The sequence below is a fragment of the Scleropages formosus genome, chromosome 5, assembly GCF_900964775.1.
Source record: "Scleropages formosus chromosome 5, fSclFor1.1, whole genome shotgun sequence".
Lineage (NCBI taxonomy): Eukaryota > Metazoa > Chordata > Actinopteri > Osteoglossiformes > Osteoglossidae > Scleropages > Scleropages formosus.
Window position 1 is genome coordinate 6,095,248 of NC_041810.1, and position 24,152 is coordinate 6,119,399.

Consider the following 24,152-nt stretch of genomic DNA (forward strand, 5'->3'; position numbering starts at 1 on the left):
GTTATGTAAGGGGTTGAAGAACGGTCTATTTGCGTAAGTCGAGGGGCATCTGTATGCCTTGGTTAGTTTATTAGTGTATGTCTAGCATGTTGTGCCTTGACATGAATCCTTTTCAATCTTGCATTATGCTTCATTCTGTACAGGTTTGGATTTAGATCACAGAAAACTTCACTGCGTCAGTCATTACCGAACATGCTTGGACGAATGCATTTCATATGCATGTGTCAACATGCTGCATGAATTATTACCATGGTCATTAAAATTAGAGCCTCTGCAACAAATCTGGAGTTTTATTCGGTTTAATAGCTTGGACATTTTTTCACAGGATAATTTTGTCCATACATATATAAATTTAATGCATGGGTCATGTTCAGTGGTGGACTCTCACAACACTTTATAGGGAGGCCGTGTCATTAAGCGTTAAGAACAACAATGCAGTGATCAAATAAGGAATCTCTATAACACATTATTAACAGTAATAATATTATAATAATTTGTGGACATTTCATTATATACTCTTTAATATACTTTGTACATGCAATGTAAACTAATTTAGTATTAAAAAACTAAAAAGTTTTATCACTCTTTTATCACTTTTTTATTACCTTTCATCACTCTTGCTCCTCACTGTCCATTCCAAAGCACAGAACTTTAATATGCAGCATTTGGAGCAGACTTTGAGCTCAGTGCCACGGTCAGAGTGATAAAACCCTCATGAATGAATGCATAATCAGAGCCTTCCAAACTCAACGGTATACACTAGACAAGAAAGTAAAAAAAAAAAAAAGATCAGGTTATTAGGCCAGTAAATATATTTTTTCTGAATTATACACCAATGCAAGGCAGTTTTGCTTTCAAGGCCAAGGATAGATGGGAAAGTTTATCTTCAGTACAGACACTGATGGAAATGGATTGGAGGGAGGTGGAAAATGCAACTTTCTCACAAATATATGGACCAGTATATGACATTAAAGAAAAGGAAAGAGAAGGGAAAGAGGGCTCTGGCATACAAATCTATCCGCTTGGCTGCTGTTGGTATCACGGGCTTGGGCGGTGGCGGTTTCTTGTGGGCCTTGGCCTGGGACTTCCCCAGACCACCCCCGACCTCAATGGGTTTCCCGTAGCAGTCAAAGTTTGACAGCTCGAAATCTCGTGGCAGCGATCCCACAATGCTGAAGTCATTGGACCGCAGGTCGGACTTGGAGGTGCACACCTTTTTGCACCTTGTTTCTGACACCTGTTAAGAAAGGCAGAAGATAAGAGTCATCCAGGCAACATGGTGGTGATGAAAGTCCACCATTCTAAAAATAAAGGCCTCGGTCACCCTTAACATAGCACAGCTTCAACATTTGCTGCACTTACTTCAGTGAATATTCCAAGAAGTACTTTTTTTCATAAAACAACTTCAACCTCGCAGTTACCTTTCAAAGCAGTGCAGAGTTAACATGTGCAGGTAGACAAGCTCTTTCTGCTTTATATTTGCATGATTTGCAGGTACGTATGTCATCAATAATCATTGTGAAAGCAGGTAGTAGAGATGACAGAAGAACAGAATTGATTCAAAAATTTGTCTCTGCGTTTCTTATTATTTGAATATGTCATTGCAGTGCCTTTGTGGTATGCAGATCTTGCTATAATACACACACACACACACACACACACTTTCAGAACCGCTTGTCCCATACGGGGTCACGGGGAACCGGAGCCTAACCCGGCAACTCAGGGCGTAAGGCTGGAGGGGGAAGGGTACACACCCAGGACGGGACGCCAGTCCGTCGCAAGGCACCCCAAGCGGGACTCGAACCCCAGACCCACCGGAAAGCAGGACTGTGGTCCAACCCACTGCGCCACCGCACCCCCATCTTGCTATAATACCTATGTAAAAATTTTAATAGCCTAGCTTTTGAGGTCAAATGTTTTTGGGCAATGTACACCAACACTGAACACACTACAGACAGCCCTTGACTTATGCAAATAAGACCGTTTTTCAACCCCTTATGTAAGTCAAAAGTTACATATGTCAGATTCCGGCATCCCTCACTTTGTATTCACAGTCGATACGGCTAAACCTGGTTCCCGTGCTATAGACGATAATCTTTTTCCACATTCACACTTCCTTATTGTTTTCGATTTCATCTCCAAATCGACTGCTGTATGCTTGCGAGATGGTTCTCGTTCTCCTTCAAGTGTATGTTTACCACCAGGCATTGTGAATAATGAAAAGGGTAAAAAAATATGCGAAAAAAAGCACTACACTAAGTTGAGAAGATGAGTTCATTGCTTAAAACACACAGGAACTGGGAAGATGCAGTTTCCTGCCTTGTCTGGTTACACCGACTTGTGCTTAACGTATTTCAGATGTTTTGCGTAAGTGCTATCCATAAATATTAATATGTATTACGAGAATTTTTCCGTAAATCCAGATTTACATGTCAAGTTTATGTAAGTAGAGTGGTGTCTGTACGTCCACTTAACAGTTATAAGCAACAACTGTTAAGTGGATGTACTGAGTTTGTTTAACTGTGGAACTAGTGATGGAAAGAGATTAAGCCCTCTAGCTATGTTTTAAATGTATTAATATTATATTAATTATTTTTTTTTCCAACAAAGCATGATGGTTTATTTTACTGCCTACTGTCTTTCAAAGATCATGAAATATTACTGTCCAGATCTTTCGTGGACTGTGATCACGGATTTGGAGAAATGCTTAACGAACTTCCACCTTGCCTTAGAGTCAACTGGAAGACTCATACCTGGAGTCAAGAAAGGTTGTTGAGCATCGCCCCTCCACCCTTGTTTTGAGAGCATCGGACAAAGGAGAGGAGGAACTGGAATGGCATTGGATTTATGAGTGTAGCAATGTGAAGGCCAATGGACTTTGATGTACCTTGTATACGACTGAAAGTTGGGTCTTTACTGGAGTTTGGTGTAATATTTCCCTCTCGAGGTATTGTTCTCTAATTTAGACTTTTCTCGACAGTGTTAATGACATCATGCACAAAAACAGTGTCCTAAGTCATAATTTCTCCTCAGCTTGATATTTCACAATAATATTTGTTTCATTTTTTTAAAAAGTTTCATTACTGCTTTAATTTCACAGGTGAGAACCAGTGCTAAAAGCACCTTGCCAGCTGTTTCAGCACCATGGCACTTGCATTATCATACCCAACTCTCGTCTTTGCTGGATTACCTATATGGGCCTATTTTTGATCCCTCACAAAAACCAGAAGTCATGATGCCTGGACCTGCTCCTTCACTGTTGGAGGCCTAAGAGTGCTGGTGGTGTGAGCAGAGAGGTGAGGTAAAATCATGGTCTCTGTTGAGTCTTTGCAAATGCAAAGGGAATAGTGCACTAACCAGACATACTAATAGCACAATGTTCTGTTCTGTTCCGTTTGCACGCAGTGACTCATGGTTATAAAATCAGTTATAAATGAGAACCATAACAAATCAAATGCTCCATATTTCCAAAAAGGAAATGACATTTCCTGTTTCCTGAAGGACTCAAATTTTGGAAAACACCTCCCCCCACACTCTCTGTACCACAGGGATAAAATAGACATCCTAAAGTCTAACAAGGTAATTAATGCTGGCATTTAGCCATCGTTGCCACGACAATTTAGTGTGCTGCTTTTGCTTTTCCTACAGCAGACCATAAAGATTCATTTGATTTACATATATTTCTGATTTATTGCATCAGATCATCTACATCCTTTTAAGGTTGTTTTATTCATACAAAATGCATATATTTAAAAAAGCATAAGCTGTCTTGAAACCAGAATTATCTTAGTCTGGCATATTTTTCACATCCGTGATAATTTATGTATGTTTAAGATTATAAAGCTGAATGAAAATTGCAGCACAATTACTGTTAGACATGAAATAAAACATATCTACACGTAGTAAAACTAATTTCTCTTTTTTATTTCAATGTTTTATTCAACTGAAATCTGCTTGGGAAAGACAGCTACGTTAATGGTTTAAGATCAGCTGTCCGTCTCTGTTCCCAGATGTGAAGCTATAAGGAGTGTTTGAATTTAGTCAGCAAAATAGTATATGTAAATGAAGACTCATGTTCTAGTTAGTTACTGCTACAGTATGACACAAATTTAAGGTGAAAGCACAATTAATTGAACAAAAGAGCTGATTTTCAGAAACTGGTCTTGAGGCTTATTAGCCAATCCGAAAATTTAAGTTAATCCAAATAAGGAAAAGTTGTTACACAGGTGTATGACATTGTTATAAGTCCAGATCAAAAAATAAATAAATGGTGAAGAAAATTATTCATTTTCCCCAGTCTCTCAGATATACCACAACCTGGCTATTTAGATCAACTCCAGCACAGTGTACATTCCAGATGTGGGGGTACTGTTATTGTTTATCCATTTGTAGCCTGTCATTGCATACTGCTTAAATAAAGAAAATTGTAATGTCATTCACAAATCAGAATTGCAAATATTTAATCAGATCCAGAAGGCATGCTGGTGCTGTGAAATGTGTTATACAGCATGCAACGAGGTACTACAAAAATAAAAAATGATATCACTTTATTGATGTTTTATTCAGCTCTTTACTCAATACAGCGTTTCATGGTTGGCATTTTGAGAGCAAAAGGATGAGAGCACCTGAGAAAATGTAAAAGTTTATGTTTGATGCATTATGACTTCAGTATTGAGGACAGAATGACATTTTACATTTATATTTACATTTTCATGTATTCATTTAGCAGACGCTTCTCTCCAAAGCGACAAACATTTCAGAGAAAATATGTGCATTACATTAGGAGAAAGACAGACATAGTTGCAGATATGTGATTCTTAAGTAAACCATTTTGGGTAAAGTTTTTTTTTATTATTATTTATTATTATTTAGTTTATTATTATTTAGTTTATTTTGGGTTAAGTAAACCATTTTAAATGATTTCCTTGAATTTTTAAGGGCGGCAATATGCGTTCTTGAATACTTTTACACTTTTCAGGAATGTTATACACTACACTATCTAAATTTTATACAGGTCTATGGACAGAGGACTGAAAACAGATCAATAAATACATTAATTAATTACAAACCTGGTCTGACAGACTCAGTTCCTAACAGGATGTGTACATGCATGTCTTTGCGCCAACCTCCTTCTCTAACTACTTCGTTAGTGCAATTATTTTGTTGCTTCTGACATTGTTCAATATGACAAAGTATTTCTGAAAACTGCAGCTTTTTTCACCATGTGTTCTGGAACACTCCCAAGAGTAAAACACATCAACGTACACTGCATGGATAGCTACCCCAGTTAAGCCGGGGGAACTACAGAGAGACAGAGGGAGCTTTCAGGAACTGAGTCTGAAGCTCATTCTGCGCTTGTACTCACCTGGAGGGTGCTGACGTGCATCGGGGTTCCTCCAGTCCCATTGACTGTGTTACTCTTTGCCTGAGCGTTTCCCACTGCCTTCTCTCTGCTCGCCATTCTGGCCTTCTCCGCCTCAATCATCTTGGGATTGTTGAGCATTACCTGGACCACTGCATACTCCACCAAGGAGGCAAAGCCAAACAGCAGGCAGGCAATTAGCCAGATGTCGATGGCTTTGACATATGACACTTTGGGGAGCTCCGAGGCCAGAGAGGTACACTCTGAAGACAGCGACAGCACCGACAGAATACCTGAACCAAAGAAAATGTACTGCTGGTGACGTCTTTCTCATCAGAAACTCTGAATACTCATCCCTCACTTAACATTATAGAAATATTAGGGTGTTACGTTGGGTGGCACAGCGATCCCCATTTAGTCTGTGTGGAGTTTGCATGTTCGCTCTGTGTCTGTGTGGGTTTCCTCTGAGTGCCCTGGTTTCCTCCCACAGTCCAAAGACATGCTATTCAGGTTCACCCATAGTGCGTGAGTGACAGAGAGTCTGTGTTCCACTGATGTATGGATGAGTGACCCAGTGTAAGTAGTGTATCTAGCAGTGTAAGTCACCGCGGTGAATAAGGTGTGTGGGCTGATAACACTGCATAGAATTCACTGGAAATCGCTTTGGAGAAAAGCGTCTGCTAAATAAATAAATGTAAAAATTATAGAAAGGTACATAATTCCACAAGCTGTGATAGTGATATTTCATCGAATAGGACCCTGTTATGTGAGGGATGAGTATTACAAAATGCCTTACCCTGATCCTGCTGCAATTGTAGGGTTTCCAAAGTAATGCAAAGTGTAGCATATCATCCAATCATGATATATAACCCACAAACATAATTTTGAAGATCTCTTGCCTCATGGAAGACAACTGTGATAAATTACTAAACAACGGAAAAGTCAGAATTACTAAATGGCGGGGAAATATAATTACATATACTTTTCTACTTTTCTCATTCATTCTTGTTCATTCGGGAATGAAACTAGAATTTCTAACATCAAAAAGAGAGCAGCAAAACACTTCAATACTCACACATTTTTGAAACCGTAATGAGTTCTCAAGGGACAATTGAGGTCAGGCACAAGGGCACACTTGCATAAAACATGAACATTTTAATTTTACCATAAAACAAACTTTTAAAGATTAAGCAAAATACACAAAGCATGATTAATGAAGTGATTTGCAATTTTCCCTCTGCATTGAAAAACATCTCATAAAGGTATTTTTTTCTAAATTAAGTGCTTTTCCCCCCTCATTATTATCAGAACAATTCAGATAATCACCTTGAAAAGGTCTTTTTCAGCGGGCGTGAGATGTTTGTTTTACATAAGCCATAAGACTGAACAAGAAGCTGCCTGGCAGCAACTTCATTCATTTCTTGGCAGCTTCCTAACGTTCACACACAGACGGACACAAACGCCAAAACAACGGACAAAATATGACTGACCTGACGCGATTCCCTTTTCCAAGGAACCAGAGGAACCACCGGAAAGACAAGGATGGGTTTTAGGTGGTCATAACAAGATGGAAACATAACACCAGAGGGATAATGGTGGGGGTCATGATGGAATGGAAGTGTGGTAGGTGGTCCTTTTACAGGCAGGTCAAGGCACATGGTGGTGTCAACAGGTGAGAGAGCTTGGTGGGTATACCCAGCGGGACTCTGGCTGCACTTGCATCCGGGTTGATCCAGAAGGAGAGCCAGGAGAGAACCACAATCAGAAGTGTGGGAGCATAGACACCCATCATGTAAAACCCAACCTGGCGCCTCAAGGTGAAGATCACCTCCACACAGGTGTAATAACCTGACAGGGGAAGAGAAACGGGCTGCTCTTCATTATGTTTGAGCCAAATTTTAGTCATAAATAGAAAAAAAACATAATAAAATACTCAAGACAAACTGACAAAGATTAGGGGTTTCTGGGTTAAAAAAAAATACAGTTTTGTTTTTTCAAACATGGAAAGAAAGCAAGAGGAAAGGGAAAATTCAGTTATTTACGATTTATGCCAAATCTATGTCAGAAAGGCATTACTGAGAACCATAATTTTTTAAACTTGTTGGAAATTTACAATAGCCCTTTTGAAAATATATAAATAAAATACTTAATTTTGAATACTTAAGTCTTGCCTGATGCATGTTTAATTTGATCAATTCCCAAATAATGCAATATGCAATTCCCAAATGATGCTCTATCCTTAAACGGCTTTACGAATAACCGTGGTATCTTACAACCCAGACTCGCATTTTTTCCAGCCTGTTATCGGCTAGGATTAACGTTTAACTCTGCCTTTTGTTCCTTTGACCGATCCTCCCTCTTCTAAAGCTACCCTGTGCCTTACAATCACAACTCGGAGCACAATGTAATGTTTAACAACGTCAAAGCTTTCCGGGTGTTTTCTTTGAGCCCTGGTTTGACAGATGCCATGCCATCGATCGACCCTTTGGCTGGTAACAAAGAGTGCCTTTGTGGCTCGCACAAGCGCCGTGGCAGCACGTCTGAAGGCAATTCAACTCAGCTTCGTGTCAGTGAAAGCATGCAAAGACTTGCAAAAGAATTTCTGGTGTAGTCTGCTTTTACTCCCTCAATGTTACAATGATTTTCATTCACCATTATTATATAACACTAAACAGCCATTAAGTCCCTCGAGAACCACAGCACAATTTCTCCGAGTGAATATACTAACATTAGAAAGAAAGAAAAGCATAAGTAAAACAAAATTCTGTGAACATTCTGCATATCACTAAAAATGTATTTCCTTATACATATAAAACATGTATAAGTGGCACCTGTGCTTTGGTCGCTTCCCCCAGTTTAAGACCATTTGAAGGAAACACCACAGAACTTCCTGGCGTATTTGTCACTTTTTTGTCTTCAACATGCCACAAAACACAAAAAACACACAGACACAACACTAAGCACATGTGAAGTCTAAAACCTAAATGAATTCGTTTACATTCATTACACCAAAATGATGACCATATACTATTTTCACAGCAAATTATCATCCAAAGCAAAGGAACATGTTGCCCGTGTGCCTTTTTTAAATAGAAAATAGAAAATAGAATAGAAAAACTGAATAGAAATAGAAAAAGAGAATAGAAGAACAAGCCGGCAGCCGATGAGAGTTCAAGGTATAACTTACGGGATGAAGATGGATGGGATCTTATGTTTTACCGCACATTAACCAATTTTTAAAAAAAAAAAAAAAAAAAACTGCAGTGTGATTGAGCTAGATACACCAATAGAGGTTTACCAAAATGAAATTCTAGAAGAACAAAATGACTTTGCATTTATTTTGTACCAATGATGTAAGCAAATTTTTCTCACAGAGAATTATTCATGTACGGAAGTTCGGAAGGACCCAGACCATATTGCAATGCCAGACTGAATGAGTCCTTCAGGATTTTAGCTTGACAGTGATTACGGGACAGTTGTGATACACACACTGTGTGGAAAGTTCCAGTTCTAGTCAACTTCAGATACTGCACTGCATATTATTATAGTTTTGCCTAATAAATCATTACATCACATTACTTGTTCTTAGGGGTAAATACGAGGCAACATTTTCCTTTACAGAATCAAACTGTACATCAAATCAACAGTTCAAAAGCATAGAAAAAACTGTGGAAACACATGCTTACTATACGTAACACTGAAACAGTAACCACAGAGACCGAAGTGAAAGAAAACACCCAACCTACCAGTTCCCTTGTAGTACTTTGTACAATTTCCATATGCAATGTCTTCTTGTTTAATGTCAAACTGAGGCAGAGCAATCTCATCCATTTGTACGGGATCTCCAGACTGCCAACTGAACTTTAGGTCATCTGTAGTGTAACCAACTGTAAACAAGTACACACAGAAAAACAAATGATTGTGAAGCACAGATTTATTACTGAGGGAAATCATATTCTCTTTTATGGTCCATATGATTTTCACATAGAATTTGTAGTTAAAAGGACATTAGATGTATGGAAAAAAATCTTGATGTTGCATAAATTCAGTCGTTTCATACCTGACTCTCGTCGAGCACATCCTAAACTCATATTTTGGCACTATCACAACAGTCTTCCCCTTCCCTTTTAGATACAACTCCAATGCTGGAGGTATATGGTTCACTCGCTTGCTCAGTTTACACCTTCTGAACTGCAGAAGCTGAAGAGGCCATCTGCACTATCGCTTGGACTTGGGGGATTTTGACCCCGAGGAATGTTCCTGGATTCCATAGCACAATATCCTTGATCGCCCACTGATTTTGGTTTTCCACAGAGCCCACCCACTCGACTGGCATCATGCCCTAGAGGTTGACCCAGAAATGTCCTCCGACTTCTGCGGAAGAACTACAAAACTGTCACAAACTACATTGTGCTCCATATTGACAAAGAGCAGGTAACATCCACTAAAATTGCACAAAAAAATTATTATTATTATTATTATTATTATTTAAAAAAAGAAAAACTATAGAATGTAATTGCCAAATCTTGTATACAGTTTTGTTTTCTCCTGCAGTTCCTGCTCCTCACTGTGTTTCACCTGCATCTGCATCTTGCACTGTGTAAACAAACACAGCACTTGGATCCACTTAGTCTTGCTTATGCGCCTCGTTACAGAAGGCTGTGGCAGAATAGAACTAATCGAGCGGAACTGTAAAGCATAAAGGCTGTTCTTGCGCACAAGATATGTATTTGGGCAGTTAGAGACTCGTTTGAAACATGCCTCCAATAAAGTGGAAGAGGCTTTGCAGTTCCTCCAGGCAAGTGCTTCCAGTCAGACACTCACTTCTCCATACTCAGCAGTAGGAACCCAGTCTTCCAAAATACCCACTGCGATGGAGGTACATCAGAACACCCGACTGGCTATCCTCAAACACTACAACTGCTTACCACACCAGTCTGAGGGTTCCCGCCTACATTGTGACCACTATTTTGTACATCTTTCTTCTGCAAGTCCTCTAAGGTAGTGTTAATTTTTTGCTTACAGGCAGAGCTCGGGAGTGGGTCACAGCTGTCTGGAATAAGCAGGAAACAGGTTGTTCTCCTTACTATAACAATTAACCAGTACTGTGGAGTCAAAGTCGGAAGCAATTGGGTTACTGGAGTCGGAGTCGGTAAAAATGTATCGTACCCGACTAAATGTACCGGTGTACATAACTAAATGCTGCCGGCGTATAACTCGATCTGGCGTATAAGTCGACCTCCAAAAGTTAGAGGTATAATATAGGTTTAGGCCTATATTCGCCGGATAAGTCGACCCCCAAATAATGTGAGACTTTTGGGCAGTGCTGTGGAGTCGCAGTCGGAGTCGTGGAGTCGGAGTTGGAGTCGGAAGCAATTATTGCGTTACTGGAGTCGGAGTCGAAAATTTTGTGTACCGACTTCACAGCCCTGCAATTAACTGCACAATTTGAAGAGGTATTGAACCCCCAAGTGGAGAGCAGTGAAGTCAGAGACTGACTCGTTGATCTTCAAGGAGGGAGAGATGGCAGCTGAGTACGTGCTGTAGTTTAATTCGCCCGTAGTGAACAGCACATACTGTAGTGAACAGCAGCTAAGACAAGAAACCTCTACTCTCATATTACTACACGGGACTCAATGACTACATCCTCACTAAACTCCTCCTGCAGTGAAGAAAAGTGGAGCCTGGATCAGCTGATTCAGAGGCCAGTTTGTCCAGATAACTTGGTGAAGAACATTGCAAGAGGGGTCAAACATGACATACAGCCAGTCCTCACATTGTAGAGGTTTTATTTCAGTGGCCTCTTACTGATAAATGTTAATTTCAAGAACCTCCTGGACACTGTAAGCAGTGTTTCATGTCCATCTCAATCGTAAAACATTGTGGGACTCAGCATACTGTGTCACTACCAAAACTGAATCCTCATGCTTTGTTCTCCTGGATACTATCTACTGTCAAGCAAAATTATGATGTTGGCAACCAGGAGCTACTAGGGAGGTACTAGCCATAAGACTGGCAATGGAGGACTGGCTGAAGGGAGTAATCCATCCTTTTGTGGTCCTTAATAATCAACAAAATCTGGAATATCTCCAGAGAGTCAGTTAAACAAAAACAGGCATTCTGGGCCCTTAGGGTTTTTTTAACCCGATCTAGGTTTAGAGTCACCTATAGGCACTGGAACCAAGAACAGGAAGACAGATGTCCTTTTGTGGGCCGAAATGTCTCCGCCAACCTACTACAACCACTTCTAATTCCTTGCAGACCTTCACCTTTGTCTATTGCACAGGTCTCCCTTCATGCTATGAATACATCATGGTTATGGTAATTATGAATTTATTTCCTAAATCTTGACATTTTTTTCCCTTTAAGGGTTTCCCCTTAGGCAAAACTGCAAGCAGACAGAAGGTGCCCAAAATTGACATACAACTTTCCAGTTGCATCTTGCATCGTTGAGTATCCATGGGAAACAGAGTCAGATCCAGAGGACAGGAAAGTGTGACAGACAACCTAAGATTGGACACAAAAGAAAGAAAGAAAACAAAAAAAGTGTCTCAAAACTATAAAAACCAAGGTAGATTACTGGTTACAACTATTATCTTGCTACTGAAGGACCCAGGTCCAACACCTACTACTTCTGTTGTACCCTTGATCCAGGCCATTACCCTGAATTGAATTGATACTACAGTGTGTTGATTTTCAGCATGTGTACAACCTGAAGGAGAAATTAGCTATTTCTCTTTGTTAAACTTTAACAAGAACTACACCTGGCAAAAAAGTATGCCATTATCCGTTTATATACAGTTTTATGCAAAAATTTGGACACTCCTGGCCGAATTACATACTTAGCTAATTTTGTAAATGAAAAGTAGTAACAGTGTGTTAAAAACATATTTTCAATTGTTAATTTTTTTCTTCACACCCCATATTTCTCGTATAGCACAACAAACATGAAAATGGAATAAAAAAGTTTCATATTGTATTTTCAATTAATTTTTACTTAATCTGATTATTTTAACAGTACCTAAACTGTGAATGAATCAAAGGATTAAGATGTATCATTATACTTGATTGATTGTGATAATATTGATTGTTATGTAGTGGGTGGACTAACAATTACAAGTTCAAACTGACTTCTAGTTCTAATTGGGTTCCAGAGTTGAGGTACAAGTCTATATACACATTTACATTTACATTTACATTTATTCATTTATCAGACACTTTACTCCAAAACGACTTACATCTCATAGAAAATACAATTTGTGCATCACCTTAGGAGAAGGAGACACTTAGATTCAGACGTGTGATTCTTAAGTACAGTTAGTTTGTTTCTTTCCACCATATAGACCAATATTCATCACACGAGTAGCTGTACAAAACTCAGAATTTCGACAATTCCTGATCACCTTCCAACTATTTTTTTTTAGATACACAAACATGGTTCTACATACACACAGAAGATATGCCTTTTTTATGGACAAATACCATCATGTGCCAAAGCTGTCCTGCCTAATAAAGTACGTATAGCCGATGACATCTATAACTACAAAATACAGAATGAAACAGGTGACTAATGGATACGCTTACCTCATGCTAATAAGCACATCACCATTGCGGAAAATGAACAGCAAGATGTTTTCCTGGGTGACATCGTGAAAATTGGCACTTTTCTCATTGGCGAAAAACAAGTCGGGTTTCCAAAGGCATTTGAACATCTTTGGGTCTACGGTGAGGGCATCAGACTTGAAATCAGAGGGGAGTCTGAGCCGAGGGTCATTCCAACGCTGTCTCAGAAAGATGTTCACTCTGTAATCCTGATCACAATTTAATGTAAACAGTGGATTTGTTACAAATTCTGCATGCAGTTCAAAACACCCAAAGTCAAGCAAAAACACATTATTATTGTGATGGTTAGCTGAAGTTTTTGAAAAGCACCTCAACCATTTCAATTAGTTGCTTATGTGTACTATAGTACAACTCTTCAAAACATGAGTCCTTGTCCTCAACCGCTATGTTACCTTCTGGATTTTCATACATAACTTAACTGATACTAAGGAGTGTGTGTATGTATGAATGAGTGTGTGTCTCTATCATTGCTCGGCAATAGTCCAAACTAAATGTACTGTGCCTCACACCTTCTGCTTCTAGGATAGGTTCTGGACCACTATGGCCTTGGATTGGACAGATAGACAGCTGGATGGAAAGCAGAATATCTAAAAAACTGAACACTAACACAATTCATATGTTCATTCTCCAAGTTTGGCTTCAGTGGTTCTGGTGTCTGATTTATGTTTACAATTAAAACTACCAACCCTTTGGTGTATTTTGCATTCAAAGAAAATGCACACTACTTTGTTTCCACGAGGGTCGGAGTTTATACACAGTGTTTAAATACGACGGGAATTGCGGCATGAAGAATGGGCTTCATTACACCAAATTAGGCATGCCTCCAAATGCTTTTGCAAGTTCAGTCTTTCTCTGACCAAGAGCACACTTGTGCTTTTGTTTAACGACCACGGCGGGTCAAATTTTTTGGGGATTCGGCCATGGAAGACACTTCGAGGCGGACTGTTATTGTGAAATTCAAGAAGGGAATAAATGTCAAACGACCAACGAATGATCCCAGCTGTGCACGGGAGCTCAGCATTACCTCCCCAGAGAGCCTCTGGTATTCAAACACTCGGCACAATGGCAAGCAAAACAGTAAATGGAATTTGTTCAGTGCAGAAAACACTTGTTACAGTGATGTATGCACTGCATATACTGCCAGTAGGAAGGATGTTTTTTGGGAGGGTCGATATGATAAATGCTATTTAGTTTGGGGTTAATGGGATGGTAACTGGGGTGGTAATGGGATGTCCGTAGCTAACAAGAGACGAGATAGACAAACATTACGATCTTGCACACTTCCACGCTTGAGAAAGAATGCATCTTGTATTGCATTTTGCACTAACTTGCATCCTGTTTGAATAAACAGGCTTCGAGGATAATCTGCTGTCTCTTGGTATCTTGATGATTAAATACCGTTCCATCAACAACAAATATTTGGATACTACAGGAGCTGCAGCAAGCTGCAATGAGATTCAGGTGGTCCCTGACTTACGATGGTTCGACTTATGATTTTTTCGACTTTACGATGGTGAGCTGGCGACAGATATTCAGTAGAAACCGTACTTCGAATTTTGAATTTTGATTTTTTTTCCCGGGGCAAGCGATATGCGGTGCGATACGCTCTCGAGATGCTGGGCAACGGCAGCGATCCGCACCTCCCAGTCTGTCATGCAGAGGTGTGTATTGGGTGCATTAAATACATTTTCGACTTAGAATATTTTCGACTTACAATGGGTTTCACGAAACATAACCCCATCGTAAATCGGGGGCCACCTGTAATTCACTTTCAACCAAATCAGTTAACATAATTCTGGCCTTAAACTGGAAAAACAAGAGCCAGATACTGTACTCACTCACTTTCGTCAACTTTCGTCCTGCTCAGGGTCAGAGAGGTCCAGAACTTATCCCAGAATTACTAGGGATGAAACTTGGGAGGGTGCACCTTGGATGGGACACCAGTCCACACACACTAAATTACAGGCAATTTAGCATCATCAATTCAGCTGAACTGCATTTGTTTGGACTGTGGAAGGACACTAGAGCACTCAGAGGAAACCTAAGCAGACATGGGGACAACATGCAATCTCCACACAGACTGAGCTGGGTTTGAACTTATGCGCAAACAGCCTAGGTGCCATGAGGCAACAACACTGAAATTCAGAAACTTCTGCCATTCTTGGTGCGTACAAGTCAGAGAGCTTCGAATCAACCGTGTATAGCTATACTCCAGAGCAGCATAAAATCCTTCTTACATCACCTGGCACTCAAACGATATAACCATCCTGGCTAAGAACAGAATAATGCACCAGATCATAGGCAATTGCAACCACTGTTACCTATATTCAATTCATTTATCCATGTATTTATTTCTTCAGACTTCTTTGCTTTGACAGCAGTAAGGTGTCAAAGTGCAAGAGGACAAGTTTGTTGCTATGCTCAGAGTTTTGAGTTCCATATTGCATCAGAAGCAACCAAAATTCTTTTTCCTACAGAAATCAGTTAAATGATCCCATTTGTAGGGTGGTTACCATTTCATAATTTCTATACTCTGTCATGTAAAGTTCCTTTTTTAAGTCTGACTGCAATGAGTTTTGACTTTCAACCTGATTGTACCGTCTGCAAAGCATGAAACAGCAGAAAAATACAGTAGCTGAAAGAGAATTTTCTTCTGTTCCATTCATGTTGCTTCACATAGCAATGATAAGTTGATATAAAAAAATCATGTCAAAAAATGTTTAGTTCATTATCTCATGAGAACTCTGGCTGGTAAACTTCTTTACTGCACTCAGCCTAGTTCTTTTTGAGCTTGTTAGTAAACCAACTAGAATAATGATTTGCTGTAAAATTACACAACCCTGAATTCAAACTCATCAGTACATTCACTGCAGTACTAATTCAATAGGTGATAATAAATTTGTCAAAAATACAGGCAGAATTAAAAGACAGGATAATTCTTATATGGTTTCTCATACCATAGTGGTCTCCTGGATTGAGCCAAAGCTGTTGATGAAGATGTTCACTTTATCTTCCACTGGAATGCCTACAATGAGCAAATCGCAATACATGACCATAGGAGGATATTAAAATATGAAGATTCATATTTATAACAAAAGGCAAAACAAAAACACTGTGCCTTTGGGATGGCCTAAGGGGAGAGGTGATCATGTTAGAAGCTGCAAGTCTTGTGCTGTCACGTGTACTTAGCATTCAGTGCATGGATGTTGTTTTTTATTTTTCTGTAATAACCCCACTTGAGTCGTCACTGATGTGGACTTTTGCCACACCACACTATGGAAAAAGATCATGAAATACGTACATAGACCACTGCCAAGTCCATGTTGTGCATGGCTAAACATAAACTAAATGTTGGTACCATTTAAATCTGAAATGCTCATTTATTCAAGAACAAAAAATGTATCATTAACCTTTTTTTTAGAACCCAGTAAATTGAGAGAGAGTAATGATTAAGTATACACACACACACACACATCTTCAGAGCCGCTTGTCCCATATGGGGTCACGGGGAACCGGAGCCTACCCGGCAACACAGGGCGTAAGGCCAGAGGGGGAGGGGACACACCCAGGACGGGACGCCAGTCCGTCGCAAGGTACCCCAAGCGGGACTCGAACCCCAGACCCACCGGACAACAGGACTGTGGTCCAACCCACTGCGCCACCGCACCCCCGCGTGATTAAGTATATTCAACTGCAAATCATCAATAAAGTACATTTATAAATGTATGCAGGGTAAGCTGTTATCACAGAGTATCCAGTCTTGGAACATAATTGCTGTACCATGTAAGAAGTATGTCTATTTAAGAAATTAGATGAATGTAAGTAACTTTTTTCATTCAAAAGAAAGTCAGCAAGTATAAAACTAACCTTTGAAGTTTGGTCGAATTCTTGGGTCGTAGCTGACCAGCAACCTGTTTAAGATGTTACTTGTGGAGTTTGCTGGGACTCGAGCAAGGTCTTCTGAAGACAACTGCCTACAATGGTTAAGGAACACAAATGAATGTGACAAATAAGGAAGTGTGAATGTGGAAAAACATTATGGTCTAAGTTGTATAAGTTGAGGGGTGTCTGTATATTACTATCAATGAGATAATAAAGATTAGGGTAACTCTTTTCTTTCAGAACAGCTTCAGTCTTTCTTGGAATGCTGTCACACAAGTCCTGAACTGTGTTTTGGGATATTGTGCCATGGTTTAAGAAAAAAGTTGCCTCCAGTTATTTGAGGGTTGTAAGACGTTGAAATCTACCACACAATCTGCACTCAAAAACTTCCCAGAAAGGCCCAGCAGTAATGTTTAGATGTGGTGATTGAAGCCATGAAAGGCATTTGACATCCAGAAGCCACTGCCATCCTGTAATATGAATCATGCGGGAACAGTGCTTGCACTATAGGCTGCACCAGGTCCTATAAAATTGCTCCATATTCCTTATGCAATCATCAGACCTTATGACTCTCAAGGGATGGATGCCCATACCTTTATTGACCCCGCGTGTTTAAAGGTATCTTATTGGGTTCTACAAATGTAAACCCACCTGGATGAAGGAAATAAGGCAAAATATACATTATCAGGCAATATTATGGTTTTCCCCATTGCTCTGGGGTCCAGGTTTTGTACTCTTAAATCAGGTAATGCATCCTTGTGTGTTGGCCCTGTATGCAAACATTTCCAAATGGAAGCCCTGTCATAAATTTGAGCTTTGTGATGCACACAACTATTTGTTAAGACTGGGTCACAGAGGTGCTGATTCCAATTGTGTAGTAATTTTTTGATCCAACACGGCCAGGTTTTAGCAAACTGCCATGTAAACTATCGCCACATTTTTTAAAATAAGGCAACACATAACCATTTAAAAGGGTCAACACGAAAGATAGTGACAAAAGCTGTTCCCTTTGATTCCAAAGGTTACAGGTTCAGATTCCCTCTGCTGCCGTAGTGACTTTGACCACCACTTACTCTGAGTTAATAAAGTAAAAAAACACAGCTATAAATAGGGTAAAATCATTGCATGTCACAAAGGACAAAAGCATCACCTATATGAATACATGTAAATATTCAATAGCCAGACTTAAATCACTTTATTTCTAGATTCAGATCTAATTTAAATTCAGGGTAGTTCACTTTTTGTCACTTATTGTTAGTATTGCCATGTTAGCTGTCTTTTGAAACTAATATACTATATTATATTATACACACACACACACATTTTCAGAACCGCTTGCCCCATACAGGGTCACGGGGAACCAGAGCCTACCCGGTAACACAGGGCGTAAGGCCGGAGGGAGAAGGGGACACACCCAGGACTGGACGCCAGTCCGCCGCAAGGCACCCCAAGCGGGATTCGAACCCCAGACCCACTGGAGAGCAGGACTGTGGTCCAACCCACTGCGCCACTGCGCCACCGCACCCCCCTATTATTATACTATATATTAATATAATTATAATATAACTAATATACATATGTATTACATACATACATACTTATACATAGAGTACTATTCAAAAGTTTTAGGCACTTGGTCAGGGAAAAAAGCTGTAAAGTGAGAATGATTCCAAAAATAATGCTCTTAATTAATAAACTTCCTACAAAGCTTAGTAACCATCCATTGTCAACAGCCGCCAGGTCCTGCTCTCTGGTGGGTCCAGTCCTGTTTGGGATGCCTTGCAATGGACTGGCGTCCCATCCGGCAACACAGGGTGTGTCGCCTCCCCCTCCAGCCTTACACCCTGTGTTGCCGGATTGTGTGTATACTTTCTTTCTTTAACGACATACAAAATCCTTACTGTAATACTGTAACTTTTTTGCAAAAGGATTGCCTGGAAATCTAAATTATGCTCTTTTCCAATGACACTAATGCAGAAGACATTAAATAAGTGTCTACAGCAAATATTTTTGTGAAACATCTAAGTGCCGAAGACTTTTGCACAGTACTGTGTATTACATATATGTGCACTAATATACATATCTATTTTGGCTGGAAATGCAAAAAAAAAAAAAAAAAAAAGATGCTTCTGCTGATAAATTGTGATAAATTCATCACTGCCTTTACAAAAAACACTGAGAGTGTGCTCTTGGCCTGTCATAACACTTACGAGGGACAGTATACTTGTTTGCCCTTCTTCTTGCCCTTCTTTGCAGACTTTTCTTTTGCAGACACTTCAGGTATTAGCAGGGAGAAGAGAAAGAGAGCGACGCTCACTTTTAACACACGCATCTTCACATGGAGGGACTCTGAAGTCTGAAATGCAAAGACACATGAATTTAATTTACATCACCTTAAGTACATTGTCTGCTTCCCTGTGCGTGACACCTATTTGAAACAAAATCTGCAATAAAATGTTCTGAGGATAATATTTATGATTCAACCATAATAACTGTGCAACACAACTGCATCGGTATCTTCTTTTCAATGCTCAGTGGAATTCATTTAAATATGTAATAAAGTTCAATGTTATTGGCAGAACATCAGACATTCTGAATTCGTATTTAATCATAAATTTATGACACCGAGCTTTATGGCATCTTGAACATCTGAATGATGAGTTCAGGGTTAACGGGGGGCTGTATATCCGACACACAGGAGAAAATGATGGCTTTGATTGCATTTGCATCTACGTGAAGAGGATATGAGGTGGCTCCTCTGTGAGGTCAGTAAGACTAGAGCCATCTCACCCTGTCTAGTTCCACTGGTCCAGGAGAAAGTGAACAGACTCATTAATGTTATTAACATTATTCTTGCTCTGTTGTGAGTTTTCGCTTACGGTACTCTTAATTAATACTGTAATAGAGTATTAAAAATTTTCTAGAGAAACTGAAAAAAACAAACACTTGACTGAACTTTTTGCTAAAATTTCTGCAGCAAACCGCTGTTTTTCAGTCTGAAGGCCCTTGGTTTGAATTCCTGCTCCCACAGCTGTGCCTTTGAGCTGGGAACATACCCTTAATTGCTCCTAGAAAAACCACCTTCCCCATAAACTTGTAAACTACAAGTTGGCAGGGTCAAAGGTGTCAGCTAAATGAATAAATAAATTAAAACGCCAGCTTCTCTTCTACATTAACTTTGTCACAGTAATCATTATGCTTTCACTTGGATTAGAACAAAGGCTATATCGGTCATTTTGGTGATCTTTGTATACGTGACTTCCACGTAAAACAGGATACACGCATTCCTCATTATTCAGTCTCCCAGTATCTGGACTTTCACCTGTCCGCTCACATATTACTAATACCACTTATCGTAAATCAGTCAGGATTTCAATTTATCCAGTCCGGAACATCTGATTTTCCTTAATAAGTTGAGACCCCATTGAAAAAAAAATAATAATGATAATGAAAAGTGTGCCTCTGTGAGGAAGATTGTGAGACGCACTGAATTGTGGGAACTGTGCACCCTGTGGCTCCCTATGGTCTCGCTTGTGCACCCTCGTGTTCGTATACTCTGTTTTGCACCATTTTAATTTTCCAATTTAATTTATTTGTATGTGTTTATCTTCCTGAAGCCAGCCCACGCACACTGTAACAGTAAGTTTACTTCAATATCATTTTTTTTTTATTTCATCCACACAAGACCCTTCGTGTTCATCTGTCATGAAACTGAAATTTCCTCCATTATCTGTTTTCCTATAGACCCAGAACACCTTAAAAATAGCAAGAACAAAATAACAAATCTTTAACTAGTTTCTTATAACTTACAGTAGGAGGGAAAAGAAATGATCACTATTCCAAATACAGACTTTAAAAAAGCTCTGAGCTGCAGAATTGTGAGGAATATTTTTACCGATGGGCCTATGTTTGTTACCACAACCATGTGGGATTCACAAAAGTTTTGCAGACGCGGCTGAACTGGAAAATGACTTTTAGAAATTATTTTCAGGAACGAAGAACAAAAAAGTAAAACCACTTGAAAATGTGCAGACATGAAAATCATACATAAGTCATAAGTATACAAAAGTAAAAATCATAAGTATACAATGCAGTTATTGCTGTTCATTCTATTTTAATGCATTACAATACTTTTTGCTTATTATATTAGGTGTCTTTTTGGGTGATTTGGAAGTGGACTTTGGATGTTAGTGTAACAAAATCAAAATTTTCACTATAACAAAAACACACACACACTGAAATCACTTATCCCAAGGGGGGTCGCAGCAAACCGGAGCCTAACCCGACAACGCAGGTAATTGGGCTGCAGGGAGAGGGGACACACACGGGACAGGACGCCAGTCCATCGCAAGGCACCCCAAGCGGGACTCAAACCCCAGACCCACCAGAGAGCAGGCACAGGCCAAACCCGTTGCACCACCGCATCCTCCCATAACAAATAGTGGAGTGAAAAAATGAATATATCTATGAATGAATGATATATAATGATGATTATACATACATAATATTCATTTCAATTATAATGAATATATACGTATATGAACAATGAAAAAGTGAATATCTGGTTTTTCAGCATATGGTCTACCTTCTAGAACCAGTTAGACAGTGAATGGGGGATAAGTGTGTATTCCTAGCAGTGCTTCTCTGCCTTGAGTCCAGTACCGTTACCTGGATGCATGCGGGGTCATCAGTGACTTAGAAAAGAGAGGAACGGCGAACACTTTGATATGCAAAGACTTCAGAAATTACTAACACGCCACAGGGAACTTTCTTAAAGGTCACAAGCTTACGAAAAACGGAATCATCCTGACTGGACGGCAATCCTAATCGGAAACCACAAAACACTCGCTGGAGATGAAACGTGATGGTAATAGCGGAACACGCACTATAGGCAGAGCAAGCTTGGAGTGTTGTGCTGCAGGATTTTATATATCTGTCTTTAGAGAACTGAACACTTCTGTAAGTCTAGTGGAGCAGTGCTGAAAAAAATTGATCTCTGTAGCATCAGTGTTACAGTAGGAAAAACCACCTTTTTGAATCAAATTTACATTTGAAGCAACCTGTGACTTTAAAATAGAACAGAACAACAGAATAGTCTGTATTTTTTTTTTATTTAGCTACAAGACATATTCCCCTTCCAACACATGTATTATGTCTACTCATTCTACAAGATAGGAGTAAAAGTCGGGAAGGACATCTCAGGACATCAACACTCTACACCAGAGCAGCATCATAAGAACAATGTTAATATTCACATGTACACGTATTAATTTAGCAGACGCTTTATTCCAAAGCAATGTAAATCTCATAGAAAATACAATGTGTTCATTACATTAGCAGGAAGAGACACTTGGATGCAGACGTGTGATTCTTAAGCGCGGTTAGTTTGTTTTTTTCCACCATATGAACCAATGTTCATCACACAAGTAGCTGCATAAAACTTTATCCAAATATCCATGATTCCAAAACACCTTCCTGGTAATATATATATAATTTTATTTTATTTTATTTATTTTTAACTGTGTGAAGGTTTACCCAGACATCATCTTAAAGTTATACAGCATGAACATTTACACCTTACATGAACTTAAGAGATGATGGATGAAATGAGTCTGGAAGAGGTCAGTATTAAGAGCCTTTTTAAATGTGGACAGAGATTCAGCAGTTCTGAGTGACAGGGGGAGGTTGTTCCACCACAACGGGCCCAGAACCGAGGATATGTTAACAATACCTATTATTCTTTAAACATCCCAGTCAAAAGACCCCAGTCCGATGAAAAACATTACATCTAGTCACATGTTCTAGGGTACTGTCACTTTGTATTGCGTGGAAATTATACACAAAATGGTAATATGCTGCATGCTTTGTACAGTACAACTAATTTGTCATCTTTAAATATTTTTTTATGTAAAGGTGCACAGTTGGTTTATGCTAATTACATTTTGCCCATTTGTACTCTCCTGGTTTGCATACTGTCCTATTTCAAATGTCCACAATTCTTTACTAATAATATCAGTACTGCTGGAAAATGTAGTAGCTGATACTGTAGTGGTTACACCTGCTGCCTTTGAACCTAAAGGTGACAGGTTTGAATCCAGGGACAGCTGGTAGTGTAGTGGTGCCTTTGGATACTGGATATTTGGATACTTTGGTACTGCTGCCTTTGGATCCAAAGGTCACAGGTTTGATCCCAACTCCTGCTGTAGCACCCTTGAGCAAGGGAGGGGGGACACACTCAGGACTGGACAACAGTCCGTCACAAGGCACCCCAAGGGGGACTTGAACCCCAGACCTACCGGCCAAGCCCACTGTGCCCCTGTTGTTCGGAGCGATTTTCATTCATATGCATCACATTTATCTGAGCGCCCCCACCCTCTCCAAGGCGACTAACAATGTGAATGTTACAGCGATTTACCCATCTATATAGCTTATAATATAAGGGCAAGTGCAGGCCAAGGCAAGATTTACATTTTATTCTTTTAGCTGACACCAAAGCAACTTACAATGTTAAGGGTACAATTATTCATCCATTTCTATGGCTGAGAAAATGGTACTAGAGATGCGGGGAGACGGATGTACACAGGACTGGAAACGCGGCCGATGCGAAGGCGCGTCGTGTCACGTGCAGCGCGCGTTCCGCCCTCACCGCGTTTCGTAAACATCCCATAATTAACGGTCGCTAAAGGGCTCACATCCCAGAGTACGGAAAGGGGAACGAATACGAATACGGCCTTTGATGGGGGTAACAACACACACACACACACACACACACACACACAGGGCAACATCATCCAGCATCATCATGCCGAAGGGTTGGGATGTGCAGACGAAATGGAGAGAGACGGAAAGGCGCATCTAGATTTGAAACACGCCGAAATAAGAAAAGCAAAAGAAAAAGAAAATAATGAAAAGAAAAAAAAAACATCGCATCAACACACACACTCACCGCGTGTGATCGGAAATATATTTCTTCGGTCCCGTGGATTAAAACGCGCAGAAAAGAGTCCGTTGAGCCAAAGGCAAAGCGCAAAGAGCAGCGCGCCTTCGCTCTCGCATCCTGGTGCCTCTCCGCCTCTTTTACCCCAGTCTTTCACTCGAGTACCATGGTAAAGACCGCGGCTCTTCCACACGCTTGGATCCGCGCGCGCTCCCCGTATTAATCTGCAAGCCCAGTGAGTGTGAGAGTGTGTGTGAGTGTGTGTATGTGTGTGTGTCTTGTCCTTTTGCCCTACATCATGATGCAAAAAGATGGAGTCTTCCCCCGTGCACCTGTCAGCGCCTAGCA

General features: G+C 39.9%; 1 protein-coding gene across 1 annotated transcript; it reads right to left on the bottom strand.

Moving 5' to 3' along the window:
- Positions 1-276: 276 nt before the first annotated feature.
- On the bottom strand, positions 277-24,152 carry LOC108930858 (glycine receptor subunit beta). Its single transcript, XM_018746339.2, has 10 exons — positions 23,814-24,152; positions 19,078-19,223; positions 16,853-16,959; positions 15,943-16,010; positions 12,947-13,173; positions 11,787-11,869; positions 9,109-9,249; positions 7,058-7,210; positions 5,366-5,655; positions 277-1,237 (listed from the first exon to the last, which is right to left on the bottom strand). Exons 2-10 carry the CDS (start codon positions 19,197-19,199, stop codon positions 941-943), a joined length of 1,488 nt encoding a protein of 495 aa, XP_018601855.1. The 5' UTR covers positions 19,200-19,223; positions 23,814-24,152; the 3' UTR covers positions 277-940.

Excerpts from the sequence above, each read along its gene's own strand:
- LOC108930858 (XM_018746339.2), bottom strand. The coding sequence starts at position 19,199 with ATGCGTGTGTTAAAAGTGAGCGTCGCTCTCTTTCTCTTCTCCCTGCTA. Across the intron at positions 16,960-19,077 it reads AAACAAGTATACTGTCCCTC|GCAGTTGTCTTCAGAAGACC; the intron begins GTAAGTGTTATG and ends TAACCATTGTAG. Across the intron at positions 13,174-15,942 it reads CAATCCAGGAGACCACTATG|GATTACAGAGTGAACATCTT; the intron begins GTATGAGAAACC and ends AATTGTGATCAG.